This window comes from Mastigoproctus giganteus, chromosome 1 (assembly GCF_048544385.1).
Source record: "Mastigoproctus giganteus isolate SK-2022 chromosome 1, ASM4854438v1, whole genome shotgun sequence".
Classification (NCBI taxonomy): Eukaryota; Metazoa; Arthropoda; class Arachnida; order Uropygi; family Thelyphonidae; genus Mastigoproctus; species Mastigoproctus giganteus.
Window position 1 is genome coordinate 101219800 of NC_143575.1, and position 13744 is coordinate 101233543.

At 37.1% G+C, this 13744-nt stretch overlaps 1 protein-coding gene across 1 annotated transcript in view; it reads left to right on the plus strand.

Annotated features, from left to right (window-relative positions):
* LOC150091060 (oxidoreductase NAD-binding domain-containing protein 1-like) overlaps positions 1-13744 on the plus strand; it is a 117631-nt gene that overhangs the window by 84122 nt on the left and 19765 nt on the right. The window contains exon 5 of the mRNA XM_090381493.1: positions 6535-6780. Within this exon, the coding sequence (XP_090237619.1) occupies positions 6535-6780 (246 nt within the window). The remainder of the gene's footprint in view (positions 1-6534; positions 6781-13744) is intronic.

Genomic DNA, 13744 nt, shown 5'->3' on the forward strand with positions numbered 1-13744 from the left:
CTATAAAACTGCAGGAGGAAAGCTACCATCTATTTTGAAATTTAAGTATCTGGGATTGAACGTTGAGAGGGATGGAGGGATTGAGTGCAGAAATACAGCACAGAGTGCAATGTGGATGGCTAAACTGGAGTAAGATGAGTGGGGAGCCATGGGATAAGAAAGTTAATTGTAGAATAAAGGGAAGAGTGTATAAAACTGTGGTTAGACCCGCATTGATGTATGGTGCTGAGACATGGGCGATTACAAGTGTCCAGGAGAAGAAGATGGAAGTGGTGGAGATGAGGATGCTAAGATGGATGTGTGGTGTGATGAGAAAGGACAGGTTAAGAAATGACTACATTAGAGGTACGGTTAAGGTGGGCCTCTGAGTGAAAAAATACAGGAATCTAGGTTGAGGTGGCTTGGTCATGTGGAACGAAGAAGTGAGGAGTATGTAGGGAAGAGGTGTGAAAAGCTGGAGGTGATAGGGAAGAGGAAGAGGGGGAGACCTAAGCTGAGATGGAAGGACAAGGTGGCAGAGGATTTGAAAGAGAGAGGAAGGCCTGGTTAGAAAGGAATGGAGGAAGAGAATTAAGGAAGGGAATGCCGACCCCATATGAATGTGGGAAGAAGGCGAGGACAAAGAATAAGAAGAAGATGTATTATATGTACTGTACCTACATAATATTATAGTGAAATACAAGCATAAGGTATCCTGGGGTGTCTGATCATGCATGGACTAAGAGAATTGAACACATTTAATGAATTTTAACGAAGTTTATGCAATTTTAAATCATTTTAAAATCGTATTTAAATAAGTTGGTTTTGGAGAGTTGTGTATTAAAGTCACCCTATGAAGAAATATTGAGGTAGCTCTTTTGTAATTTTTAAATTTGATTAAAACAGAATATATTGGGCTTTTGTTGCTCTTAGTTTTATCGTTATAAAAAATAATTGAAAATTAGAAGTTTGGAATTCATTGCTAAGAGCAAACACTTAGAGCTGTAAATCAGAACAGGTGTTAAAATTTTATAAAGAGTTTATTCTTGGACATAAACTGACATCAGCACAAGCAAAGAACAAATAAAACTCTGTGCTAAGTTGATAAACAAAAGCAAAGTATTGCTTAAATACTTTGATCAATGTATTAGTCTTGAATTTTATGTGCCTTTACATATATGTAACTCATTGTCTGACTGCTTAAGAATAACTCTTCATATGCACTATGGCACAGTGCTTGGGCATCTTTTGAGCTTATGTGTGTTGTGGCACATCATAATAGTGCCATTTTACACTTATGTGGATAAAGGTTGTAAATTATGTACATTAGTTTATTGGTATGCAAAAGGCAAATGGTTCATATAGACCCAAAGCAGTCCCAGTAACAATAAAATTGGCTACAATTCTGATTTCAATATTGAAATCCACCTTCAGGCCTGGGTTTTTGGGTTTCTTTTAAATTATGTATATAGAGAAGTTAAAGGTTGACAATACATGACCCAGTTCTATAGTTAATAGAATTTAAAATTAAATTCTCAGCATCCTTAATTATTAAACATATCTGCTGTGCTAGACAGGATGTACAGAGGTTTATGCAATGTAATATGTGCTACTTGGGAAATTCTTTAACTGGACTTTAAAACATGATACATAAGTACATAAGGTTTTAAAGAACTGGCAAACCATGCTGTTAGGAATAAGTCAGCTCATGTACTTATTGGAAGGAGAGTTCTTACTCTTTTCATCCAAATAGTACTTTTTTTCTATTTTAGAGATGTCTTCCACATGCTCACTGTTTAAATTTCAAAAATAAAATTTATAAATTATGACAGAAAGGTTGCATAACACCTGATAAAGGTTATTTGTGATACTCATTCATAATTAAAGTACAGTAAACCCCCGCTATTTGCGGGGGTTACGTTCCTGAGAAATGCCGCGAATGCCGAAAACGCGAATACTGAGTTATTGCTCCCATAGTAGTAAAGGGGTTCCGTTCCAAAGTATGGAATATATAAGAAAAACTAGTCTAAAATTTTGTCTATGTATGTATTATATGTACCTTCATAATATGACTATGTACATAGACCGTACACAGTGAATTGCAAGCATTAGCATTAGTAGAGGCATTTGATGCAAGAAAGCAAGCTTATGCAGCATCAGCCAAAAAAAAAAAAAAAAAAAAAACTCACTTCCACTTCACCCCTCTGTTCGTTCAAAATACCTGTCCAGCTGAGCCTTAAACTTATTTAGGCTATCAACCTCCACCACAAGGGATGGAAGTCTGTTCCACCAACCAACCACCCGCTGGCTAAAGGCAAATTTACGCACGTCTATCCTACATCTGTCTTTCCTCAATTTGAATTTATGCCCTCTCAGGTGATTATTCTGAGCTAGAGGAAGAATCCCATCAGCATTGAGCATGCTCAAACCATTCAAGGCTTTATACACCTCTATCAGATCACCTCGCTGGTGCCTAGTCTCCAGACACTGTAATTTGCAAAACTTAAGCCTTTCTTCGTAAGAGAACCCCTTTGTTCCATTCACTAATCTTGTTGCCCTTCTCTGTACTCGTTCCAGCAGCTCTACATCCTTCTTGAAATGAGGCCTCCAGACCTGTATACAGTACTCTAGGTGTGGCCTGACCATTGCCTTATACAATGGAATAATCACCTCCTTATCCCTGCTGGAAAAATTCCTGTATATTATTGACAATACTCCATGGGCTACTCTTGCAGCCCGTCTGCACTGCTCAGAGAACTTCATATCTGCCTGCACAACCACCCCCAAGTCCCTTTCATTCTCTACTACTGTCAGTGTAGTACCACAGAGTTGATACGTTGCTCTGGGGTTGCTGTTTCCCATGTGTAGTACTTTACATTTGTCAATGTTAAACTTCATTTGCCACCTCTCAGCCCATCTGCTCAACTTTTCCAGATCCTGTTGCAGCAGCATAGTGTCAGTAGTGTCCTTGACAACCCTGCCAACCTTTGTATCGTCTGCAAACTTGGACATTAAGCTTGATATACCATCATCAATATCATTTATAAATACAGAAAACAATAATGGACCCAACACTGAGCCCTGAGGGACTCCACTAATAACATTAGTCCACGATGAGCAGTGTCCATTGATTACCACTCTCTGTCTTCTCCCTCTCAATCACCCCTTTATCCATTGCAGCAATTTGCCTCCAATGTCACACTGCTCCAATTTGTGTAGCAGTCTTCCATGTGCAACAGTATCAAAAGCCTTTCTAAGATCCAAGTATATAATATCAAAGCTATTCCCTGCATCCAGTTCTTTTGTGACTGCATCATAGTATCCAATCAAATTGGTCAGGCAAGACTTCCCCTTTAACAAAACCATGCTGTGTCCTAGCTATAACTGAAGTCTTGTCTAAATGATCCTGCAGTGCTTTAACCAGTGCCTCCATTAATTTTCCTGGAACAGAAGTTAAGCCCACAGGTCTATAATTATTTGTGTCAGCCTTTGATCCTCCTTTGTGAATTGGGGTCACATTTGCACATTTCCAGTCTATGGGTACCTCCCCTGAGTCCAAGGAAGCTCTCATTATTATGGCTAAGGGTTTGCTTACTTCCTTTGCTGCCTCCTTTAATATAACTGGATAGATCCCATCCACCCCGGGTGCCTTTCTTGTGTTTATCTTCAACAATTTCTCCTCCACTTTACTCCCAGTTATTTCAAGATTCTGTAGCTTACTGCTAGAGTTGAATATACCTGTGGCATTCCCATCGCTGAATAACTCCTCATGTGTAAATGTCGATGCAAAATATTCATTTAGTTTGTTAGCTACCTGAGCAGGATCATCAACAGTTGACCCATCAATATCAAGTGGTCCAATCTGATTCATCCCCTTCCTTCTAGAGTTTACATAAGTAAAGAACTCTTTGCTGTTTTTCTTTGCATCCCTTGCCAAGGATTTCTCGTAATCTGCCTTCGCCTGCCTAACCTCCTTTGTAACTTGGTTGCATATCAACTTGTATCTATCATAGGCTTCTGTGTCATGTGTTAATTTGTAAGTATCCCATGCATTTTTCTTCTCTGCCATATGCCTCATTAGTTCATCTGATATCCATTTTGGCCTAAACCTTGAACAGTATTTCTTAGTTGGTATGTAAAGCCTAGTAGCTGCCAAGATAAGTTCTTTGAATGCTTCCTATTTTGAATTTGCTGTTGGTAACATCATCAGTTGGTCCCACTGTATAGAATTTAAATACTGTCTCAGTCCATCATAGTCGCCTTTATGGAAGCAATAACCCTTCCCTTTACCCCTAATGGTAGTTACCTCTTTGAGTAAATCCCACTTCAGCACACTGTGATCACTGCCACCTAGTGGTTCATTTATCTGCAGATTCTTAATGCCTGAAGAATCACTGCTGATAATCAAATCAAGAGTATTACTCCCTCTAGTTGCCTTCCGAACATGCTGATGTAGAAAACAATCATCCAATAAATCCACAAAAGCCCTGCTAGTGTGTGAGTGACCAGCGCCCAAATTCCAGTCAATATCTGGGAAATTAAAATCTCCCATTATAAGACTCTCTGATTTACTGGCCCACTCTATTTCCCTGTACAGTGTCTTATTATACTCATCAGAGTCATTAGGCCTATAGCACACTCCTACTCTCAATTTTGATCTCCCAATGCTTATGTCACACCAAACTGCCTCAACACTGCACTGTCCAGCGATGTCGACTGGCTTCACTTCCTTGGTTTTTATGTGTTTCTTAACTAATAGCATAACCCCTCCCCCCTTTCTATCCTGTCTATCCTTTCTGTAGATGTTGTACTCCCCAAATTCCAGTTCTGCATCCCTTATATCTGTGTGACACCACGTCTCTGATATCCCAACAATATCTGCCTTTGATGTTTTGAGCAATACCTCAAATTCATCAAATTTATTTACTAAACTCCTAGCATTGGTGTACACGCAAGTATACCTGCACCTGTTTCTATTCTTAGCTACCCTAACACAACCCATGTGTTTACTTGTACCGCAATGGCTCCCAGCAGTCTCTGAAATATCATGCATCTTGTTTTTTTCAGGCTTCTGCTCATTCTAATAGAAGCAGTGCAAGAATCTCTTTCACCTCTGCCAGTGGCTACTGTCAATCAATTGGTCTTTGTCTCCCACCAAGCTAGCAGTTTTCCGACCCACCTAACACTGCCTCGATAGCATCAGCAAATATTCTTGCACCATTTCTATTTAAGTGTATCCCATCCCTGTAGAAGCAATCTCTCCTGTTAACAAGTACAGTCCAGGCTGAAAAAAATTCTACCCCTTGAGCCTTGCACAATCTTTCCAGGGCCGAATTGATCGACAAGGCTCTCATCATATACTCCCTCCTATCGTGTCTTGGCAGAATTGCAGACACTTTCAAATTCAACCCTAATTCTCGGCTTTTGTTCAACAGTGACCTGTACTTGTTAAGTAATTCTGCCGGTCTCCTACTCTTAATATCATTAGTGCCAACGTGTACAACTATATCACATACCCTGGTCCTGTTCCACCTATCAAATAGCATATGGCATCGAAATGAAAATAAGAAACAATTTAATATTAAATGTAATATTTATTAGAAATTTCAAACAAATCTTTCAAACCAGCGCCTTTGTTAGCAAAAAAACTTATCCCGCCAGTGCTATCACCAGTTCCGCTAAAGTGTTAATAAAGGAGTTTTGCCTTTTCACGAATGATGAGTGAACTTAATGGAATTTTATTTTGAGTTAGGTCTTCTATCCACAGATTTAAAGCTTTTTCCATTTTTTTAAAATTTAACATCATGAGTTACAGAGCAAATTTTTGAAGCAATTAGCGCGTTTTCACGGACACTACAGCGGATTTTTTCTTCCGACTTTTTGATTGATCGACTGTTGATTCATTGATTTTATAATGTTTTGCCACTTAGGAGACACTTTCACCATTAGAAATTTTGTCTAATAACTCAGTTTTATTCGCTAATGTCATCACCTTTGATATTTTCACATTTCCCTTGTTATTCTAGCCATATTTTTGTACAGGTTAGAAAGAACTTGTCCACAATAAAGTTACTTTCTTCCGTTAACACACTCGAAAAAGTCTGTTTTACACTGCAAAACGGTACTTTTGTAAGCATATAAATTTATAAATTGATAAATTTATTCAATTTATAAGCATATAAATTAAAAGCAAACGACGAAAACTTCCATGAAAAGCGCATAACACATACTGAACAAGGATTAGCGAGAAACATCCATGCTCGTGATTTTGTCACCCCTCTCCCCCACCCACTGAGCGCTGTTTTGACCAGGAAAGATAATTTTAGCCACGCCCATGTTTTTTTATGCCGAAAAATTTCACGGCGCTTTAAAATTCACATTTTTTTAGGTTTCATTTTATATTAAATCGGCGACCGCGAATACAGATACCGCGAATAGCTGGTATTTACTGTATTTTCTTTAATTACTTTAGTTCTAGTGATTTGGTATTGTTCCTTGGTATAATTTTGTATAAAACTGAAATTTGATAACAAAATTTTCATACTTTCTTTTAAGTGCAAAGTAGGAGACTTTGTAAGTGTTCGTGTAGGTGGAGACTTCTATTATAATCCACAGCCTGGATCACCAAAGTGGACTTATGATATGATTCTAGTTGGAGGAGGTGTGGGTATCAATCCTATGGTATCCATAGTGAAACATTATTATGACATAGTATCAACAAAATGTAAGGCTGATGTGGGTCATCCTGGAAAATTAAAGCTACTTTACAGTGCAAAAGCTGAAGAAGAACTTATTTTTAAGGTAAGTACAAACTTAAATTGCTATATGTGTGTTGGTTATTTGAATCCTTAAAGGAAAAATTCTTTTTTTTTTTTTTTTTTATCTATTTTATAATTCATGCTGTTTTGCATTATTTTTCATGACTTAGATGCTTCCAAAATTTAGAACATTACTTTTAGAAAGAATCTGTCTTATTTGTTGAAATGTATTAGTATGAACATTGTTTGTAATTAGGAAATATGAAAGTTCAGTTTGTGTTAATCATAACTGAATTTTGATCAAGTGACTTCTTCCAAATTTTATGTTATTCAGAAAGTATTAGTAACGGCCGCATGGTGCAAGAACGCCTGTGGCTTATGCTGCACCAGCCAAAAAAAAAAAATCCGAACATAACAATGATAAAAACAAAAAATAAATAAAATAAATAACTAAATAATAATAATTAATAAATAAATTAAATAAAATATAAATAAAAAGGAAATTAAACCTATCATCCTATGCGCTTCCCTTACCCGAAAGTACTATCCAGATGACCTTTGAATTTCCCCAAACTGTCGGCCTCTACCACCCATGAAGGCAACTTATTCCAGTAATTTATAACTCGCTGGCTAAAATAAAACTTCCTGCAGTCCAATCTGAACATTTCCCCCTGTAACTTGAATTTATGTCCCCTAGTTCTAGCATCATTTATAATCTTGAAAATTTTGTCCTCATTCATTTTACTGATGCCTCTCAGAGCCTTAAACACTTCAATCAAATCTCCTCTAAGATGTCTAGTTTCCAAACTCTGCAACCCACATATTCGAAGTCTTTCTTCATAAGGACGCCCTTTTGCCGATCTCACCAGGCGAGTTACCCTTCTTTGCACCCTTTCAAGAAGCTCAATGTCTTTCTTTAGGTGCGGTCTCCACACTTGAACACAGCATTCCAAGTGTGGTCTAACATAAGCCTTATATAATGGGATTATCACGTCCCTATCTCTACTTGCAAAAGTTCGATAGATCATCGATAGGACACCATGGGCCTTCCTTGCAAAGGTTGAGATTTGAATCTCTTAAGTGACATAAGGACCTTTAGGCATTTTCAAGGGGAATGAATGAGTCATTCTCATTTGTAGAGTGGTTTACTCAGATTTCTCATCTTGCAAATAGGTGGCGTTTCATCAGACAGTGGATGGCTTCTGTTATCAAAGTTATGCCAAATGATGTATCAAGTCTAAATGACTTAGATGCTTCCAAAATTTAGAACATTACTTTTAGAAAGAATCTAAAGCAAGTGATGGAAGAAAAACTTCTAGTTAAACATGTAATGAAAATTGTGCTTTCTTAATCTCTTGATAATAAAGTGAGCATAACTTGAAACCTTAATGATGGCACTGGAAAAATCATCAGTTCTCTAAGTCTGAAAATGGAATGTAAAGATGCATACTACAGGTGAAACCCATTATATAATGCAATGCTTAGAGAACAAAGAATCACATTGCGACATAAGCGGGATCATGTTCAAAAATTCTAGCCATTTTTCGGCATTCAAACTTCATATGTATTATCAATTTTGCTCTTCTCTTTTTTTGTGTGTGATAATTGCAATACTATGTCTAAGAAAAATCATGCAAAGAATAATAATGATAATAATATGCAGTTGCATTGCTTCAATATTTTATTGATGCACCGTAAATAAAGTATTTTCGAAAACCAATATTCATGTTGTTAAATACAGTTTAACCTGGTTATAACGAGCATCAAGGGACTGACAAAATTTCCTCGTTATAACTGTTACTATATCAGTGATGAGTTAAATCTGCCTCCTATTTTTTTTTAATTCTCGATAACTTGATAAAAAGGTAGATTCAAAAAACCAAAAGAAATATTAGAGAGAAAAAAATAATACAGTATTAGTATATGCCTACATATTATTTGTATTAATATGCTTGTATTTGGTTTTTAAATCAATCCAGCCAACCACTGTTACATACAAAATCGTCATATTCAAATTGTTTAGCAAATATTTCTGCTTGGGCCTCCAAGATCTGATCATCTATTGAAAATTCAGCACTCCTTTGTGTAGTGAACCATCGAAGCAATGCTTCATCGGTGTTTGTAACCTCGCAATTTCTAAATTTTTATTTTTTTATTTTTTGGTTATTTTCTTTACCAGTGCCGATATGTAAACATGTTTATTCTTCCACAATGTTATTATTGTTAAAGAGGATAAAAACTTTTTACACACTTCAACATTTTTTATTCCACATTTTAACTCATGAATAATTTCGACTTTTTTGCGAATCAAGAGACACTTTATTTTGTTAGTAAGCATGTTTCTGAAGGAAGGGTTCGTTTCAAATTTTATTTAAAATGACAGTAAAGTGATCTGCATACAAATTTCTTAGAAGTCCCAAAATAAATTTATGGTTCAGTGAATACAAGACAATCTGTAAATAGGGTAATGCGACAAGTAGAACGCTAATGCACTATTGTATAGCCCCTGTCCCCAAAAGGACAAGATCTTAAACTGGTCCCTAATCTGATGCAGTGCTGGTGGTCATAAAAGCTAAGTTTCCCATTTCATTTTTGTCTATTCCAAGAATTGGGTTTTTTCAACCCCAAGCAATTAAGAATGCATAGTTACCAAAATTTGTACAGTATATCCGTGTAGTATGCTCGTTATAACAATGAGTGATTGTATGGGAATATGCATAAATTAAAATCATTATGGCTTTTTGCTTGTTACAGTTGTGATCTCATTATTTCCGTGCTCGTTATAACCAAGTTCGACTTTATCCATAAAACACGATAAACACACATCTCTTGTCACAAAAAAAAATTCTGCCTTTGTGTTTTCTGTTTCAAGAACTTCAAACCTTTTCTGTTTCAAGAAATTTAAGTGTTGTTTTTCCAATCAGCAGGTGCCTCCCTGATCTTAGGTGGTGGCTCTGGCTCCTCATCTTCGGTTGCATCTGGATCATGATTTTCATTTGTAATGTTTTCGATTATTTCCGAGTCAGTTGTGCTCATATATATGACAGTTGTTGTCCCCATCTGCCCAACAATCCAGTTTGGCCCCTCTTTCTATATTGACTAACTGTGCCAGTATTCATTCAGCATTGGCAGTGTTACCTTTTGTCAGGCCTTCATTAGTATTTTTCCAAGGACTGGTCAGCAGCTGCGATATCTTCCTCTATAAAGCCCTCAAAGTCATTCTCTTCATCACTGTCACTGGCTACTTGGGAATTATTTTATTTATTTTTTCTGGCTGATACTATATAAGCTTGCTTTTTTGCATCATATGCCTCTACTAATGCTATTGCTATCCAGGATCAGACTCGCACCTAATATGTTTTTCCAGCATTTTGAAATACACCTTTTCATTGTGGTTTCCCATGCTTCGCCACCAGTGTTAACTTCCTATAAGTTTAGCTTCTTTAAAAATGATCTTATTTTTAAAGAAGCCTCACTAGTGATTACTTGCTGTATCAGAGTCTTTCAGAAGTTCATTTTAAACGTTGATATAATACTTTGATCCAGAGGCTATATCTTTGATGTGGTGTTTTTTGATAAGTAGCTAACTCAGATTTTACCATCTCTGCTTGTTAGATTACTGGCAGGAGGATGGGTAAGTTATCCAGCAACAAGAGAGCATTGGTATTCATTCCTTGTTTCCGTAAGTGTTTACGTACATCAGGTACAAATTGCTTATGAAACCAGATTTCAAAAATACTGGAAGTCATCCATGCATTTTTGCTAAAGTCATAGGCAAATGGCATAGAGGCCATGATGGAAACACTGTGGTTATTTAAACTTTCCTATGCAAAGTGGCTTCAGTTTGTGATTTCCTATTTGGTTTACACAGAAAAGTACAGTCACTCTGTCTTTCAGAGTGACTCTACTTTTTGCTTCAAGCCTTGTGGTCTCTGAACGTTGTTCTTACAGGCCAGAGTGGCATTGGGTAACATTTTTTAAACAAAGTTCGGCCTCATTGCAGTATAGCTACCACCTTCAATTATTTTCTGAAGCTGAGCAGGATACGAGCATGCAGCTTCATCATCAGCTGAACATATCTCATCTGATATAGTGGTTTTGGTTATTCCATTCTGCTTTTTAAAATGTATTTAGCCATTCATTACTTGCAGTGGATGCTGTGCACTCACTTCCATCAAGATCATTGTAGAATTTTTTAGCTTGGGTTTGCAGTTGAAGTTCGGATAGGGGTGTGCCTTCAGATTGTTCTTGAACAAACCACTGAACCATAGCTTTATACAATTGTTCGTCTTGTAGCTGCAAGAGTTTTTGTTGCAATCCATTGCTTGTTTCCATAGACTTGGCTGCATCACAAAGTTTCTCCTCTTCTTTCTTCCCTCCACACACTGTAGATTCTTTCACTCCAAGGTCTCCAACCACTTGAATTTACTGGACTCTAGACTTGATTCTATTAAGAGCAGCATGCAAGAAAGTGATGCAAGAAAGCCATCTTATACAGCATCAGCCAAAAAAAAAAAAAACCATTTCACACATTCATTTGCTCTAAAAGTTTGTCCAGTTCTTCCTTGAATGTTTTTAAGCTAGAAGCTTCCACAAGAACGGATGGAAGTTTGTTCCAGCAATCAACCTTCTGGTTAAAAGCAAATTTTCACACATCTATTCTACAACTGTCTTTTTTCAATTTGAATTTATTCCCCCTCAAGTTCATAATCCGAGCAAGAGGAAGAACCCCATCAGTATTGAGCCTGTTCAACACATTCATGGCCTTTATACACCTTAGTCAGATCACCTCACAGGTGCCTGGTCTCCAGATGCTGCAGTTTGCAGAACTTATGCCTTTCTTGGTACGAGGACCCCTTCATTCTCTTCACCAATCTTATTGCCCTTCTCTGTATTCACTCAAGCAACTCTACATTTTTCCTAAAATGAGGCCTCTAGACCTGTATGCAGTACTCAGAGCATGACCATTGCCTTATACAAAGGGATAATCATCTTTTCCCTACTGGAAAAATTCCTGTATATCATTGACAACACCCCATGACCTGCTCTGGCAGCCTGTCTTCATTGCTCAGAAAACTTCATATCTGACTGCACAATTACTCCCAGGTATTTTTCATTTTCTACCACCCTAAGTGTAGTACCACACAGTTGGTACATTACTCCGGGGTTACTTCTACCCATACGCAGTACTTTGCATTTGTCAGTGTTGAACTTCATTTGCTACTTCTCAGCCCATGTGCCCAAATTTGCTAGATCCTGTTGCAGTAGCACACTGCCATTACTGTCATTAACAACCCTGCCGATCTTTGTATCATCTGCAAATTGGACATTAAGCCTGATATACCTTCATCAATATCATTTATAAAAATGCAAAATGCACTGAACTGTTAAGGACTCCACTAATAACATTAGTCCACGAAGAGTAGCGTCCATTGATCACTACTCTCTGTCTTCTCCCATTCAACCATTCTTTTATCCATTGTAGCAACTTGCCCTTAATACCATACTGCTTCAATTTGTACAGTAGTCAACAGTATCAAAAGTTCAATGGTATCAAAAGCTTTCTGAAATCCAAGTATATGATATCAAAATTATTTTTTTCCATCCAGTTCCTTTGTAACCACATCATAGTATCCAATCAAATTTGTTAGTCAAGACTTTCCCTTAACAAACCCATGCTCTGTCTGAATTATTACTGCAGTCTTGTCTAGATGATCCTGCAATGCTCCTTTAACCAATGACTACATTATTTTCCCCAGAACAGAATTTAAACTAACAGGTCTGTAATTACTTGTGCCACCCTTTGATCCCCTTTGTGAATTGTGGATACATTTGTACATCTCCAGTCCATGGGAACTTCCCTGAGTCGAAGGATGCTCTCATAATTATGACTAATGGTTTGCTTACTTCCTTTTCCACCTCCTTTAATATAACTAGATAGATCCTACCCACCCCAGATGCCTATTTTATGTTTAACTTCAACAATTTCTCCTCCACTTTGCTCTCATTTATAACAAAATCATTATTCTCCCCCTTAGAGTTCCTCATGTATGAATTTAGATGCAAAATACTCATTCAGTTTGTCAGCTATCTGAGCAGGATTATCAACAGTTGAACGATTGATATCAAGGAACCAATCTGATTCATTCATTTTCATCTAGAATTTATATAAGTAAAGTCGCCCTTCCTGTTTTTCTTAGCATCCTTTGCCAAAGATTTCTCATAATCTGTCTTCACTTGCCTAACCTCCTTTGTGACTTAACTTATGTGTACCATTGGCTTCTGTGTCTCCTGAATATGCATCCCGTCCATTTTTCTTTGCCACACTTCTCATTAGTTCGTCTGACCTCCATTTAGGCCTAAACTTTGAACCGTATTTCTTAATCAGTATGAAAAGCCTAGTAGCTTCCACGATTAATTCTTTGAATGCTTTCCATTTAGAATTTGCTGTTGGTAATATCACCAGTTGGTCCCACTGTACGGAATTTAAAGAATCTCTGAGACCACTGTAGTCATCTTTACAAAAGCAAAAACCCTTTCCTTTACCCCTCATGGTAGTTACATCTTTAAGAAAATCCCACATCAGTACACTGTGATCACTGCTACCTAGTGGTTCCTTTGTCTGCAAGTTCCTAATGCATGAACATTTCTTTAAATTTATACTGTATTTTAAAAATACAACTTACAATTTGAAAATCAAGAAAAATTGACAGTTGGTGATTGAACTTGTGTGATGAATGTTTTTCCCACACGAAAACCCAACTTATTTCCCTATTATTTGCATATCACCGCCTAACTAATTTGTAGAGATCCAATCCCTATATTATTTCTTTAACATGTTCTTCTCATACGTTACTAACACACAACTTTTTTTTTCGTTACCAGAGAACCCTTTCACCTTCTGCCATAAGACCCCCTACTGACTATAATACTTTTGAACTACACTGAGCCACCTTTCCCAAAAATGACTAAATGCTGCGTCTTACATGGTGGTATAATAGAGGGAT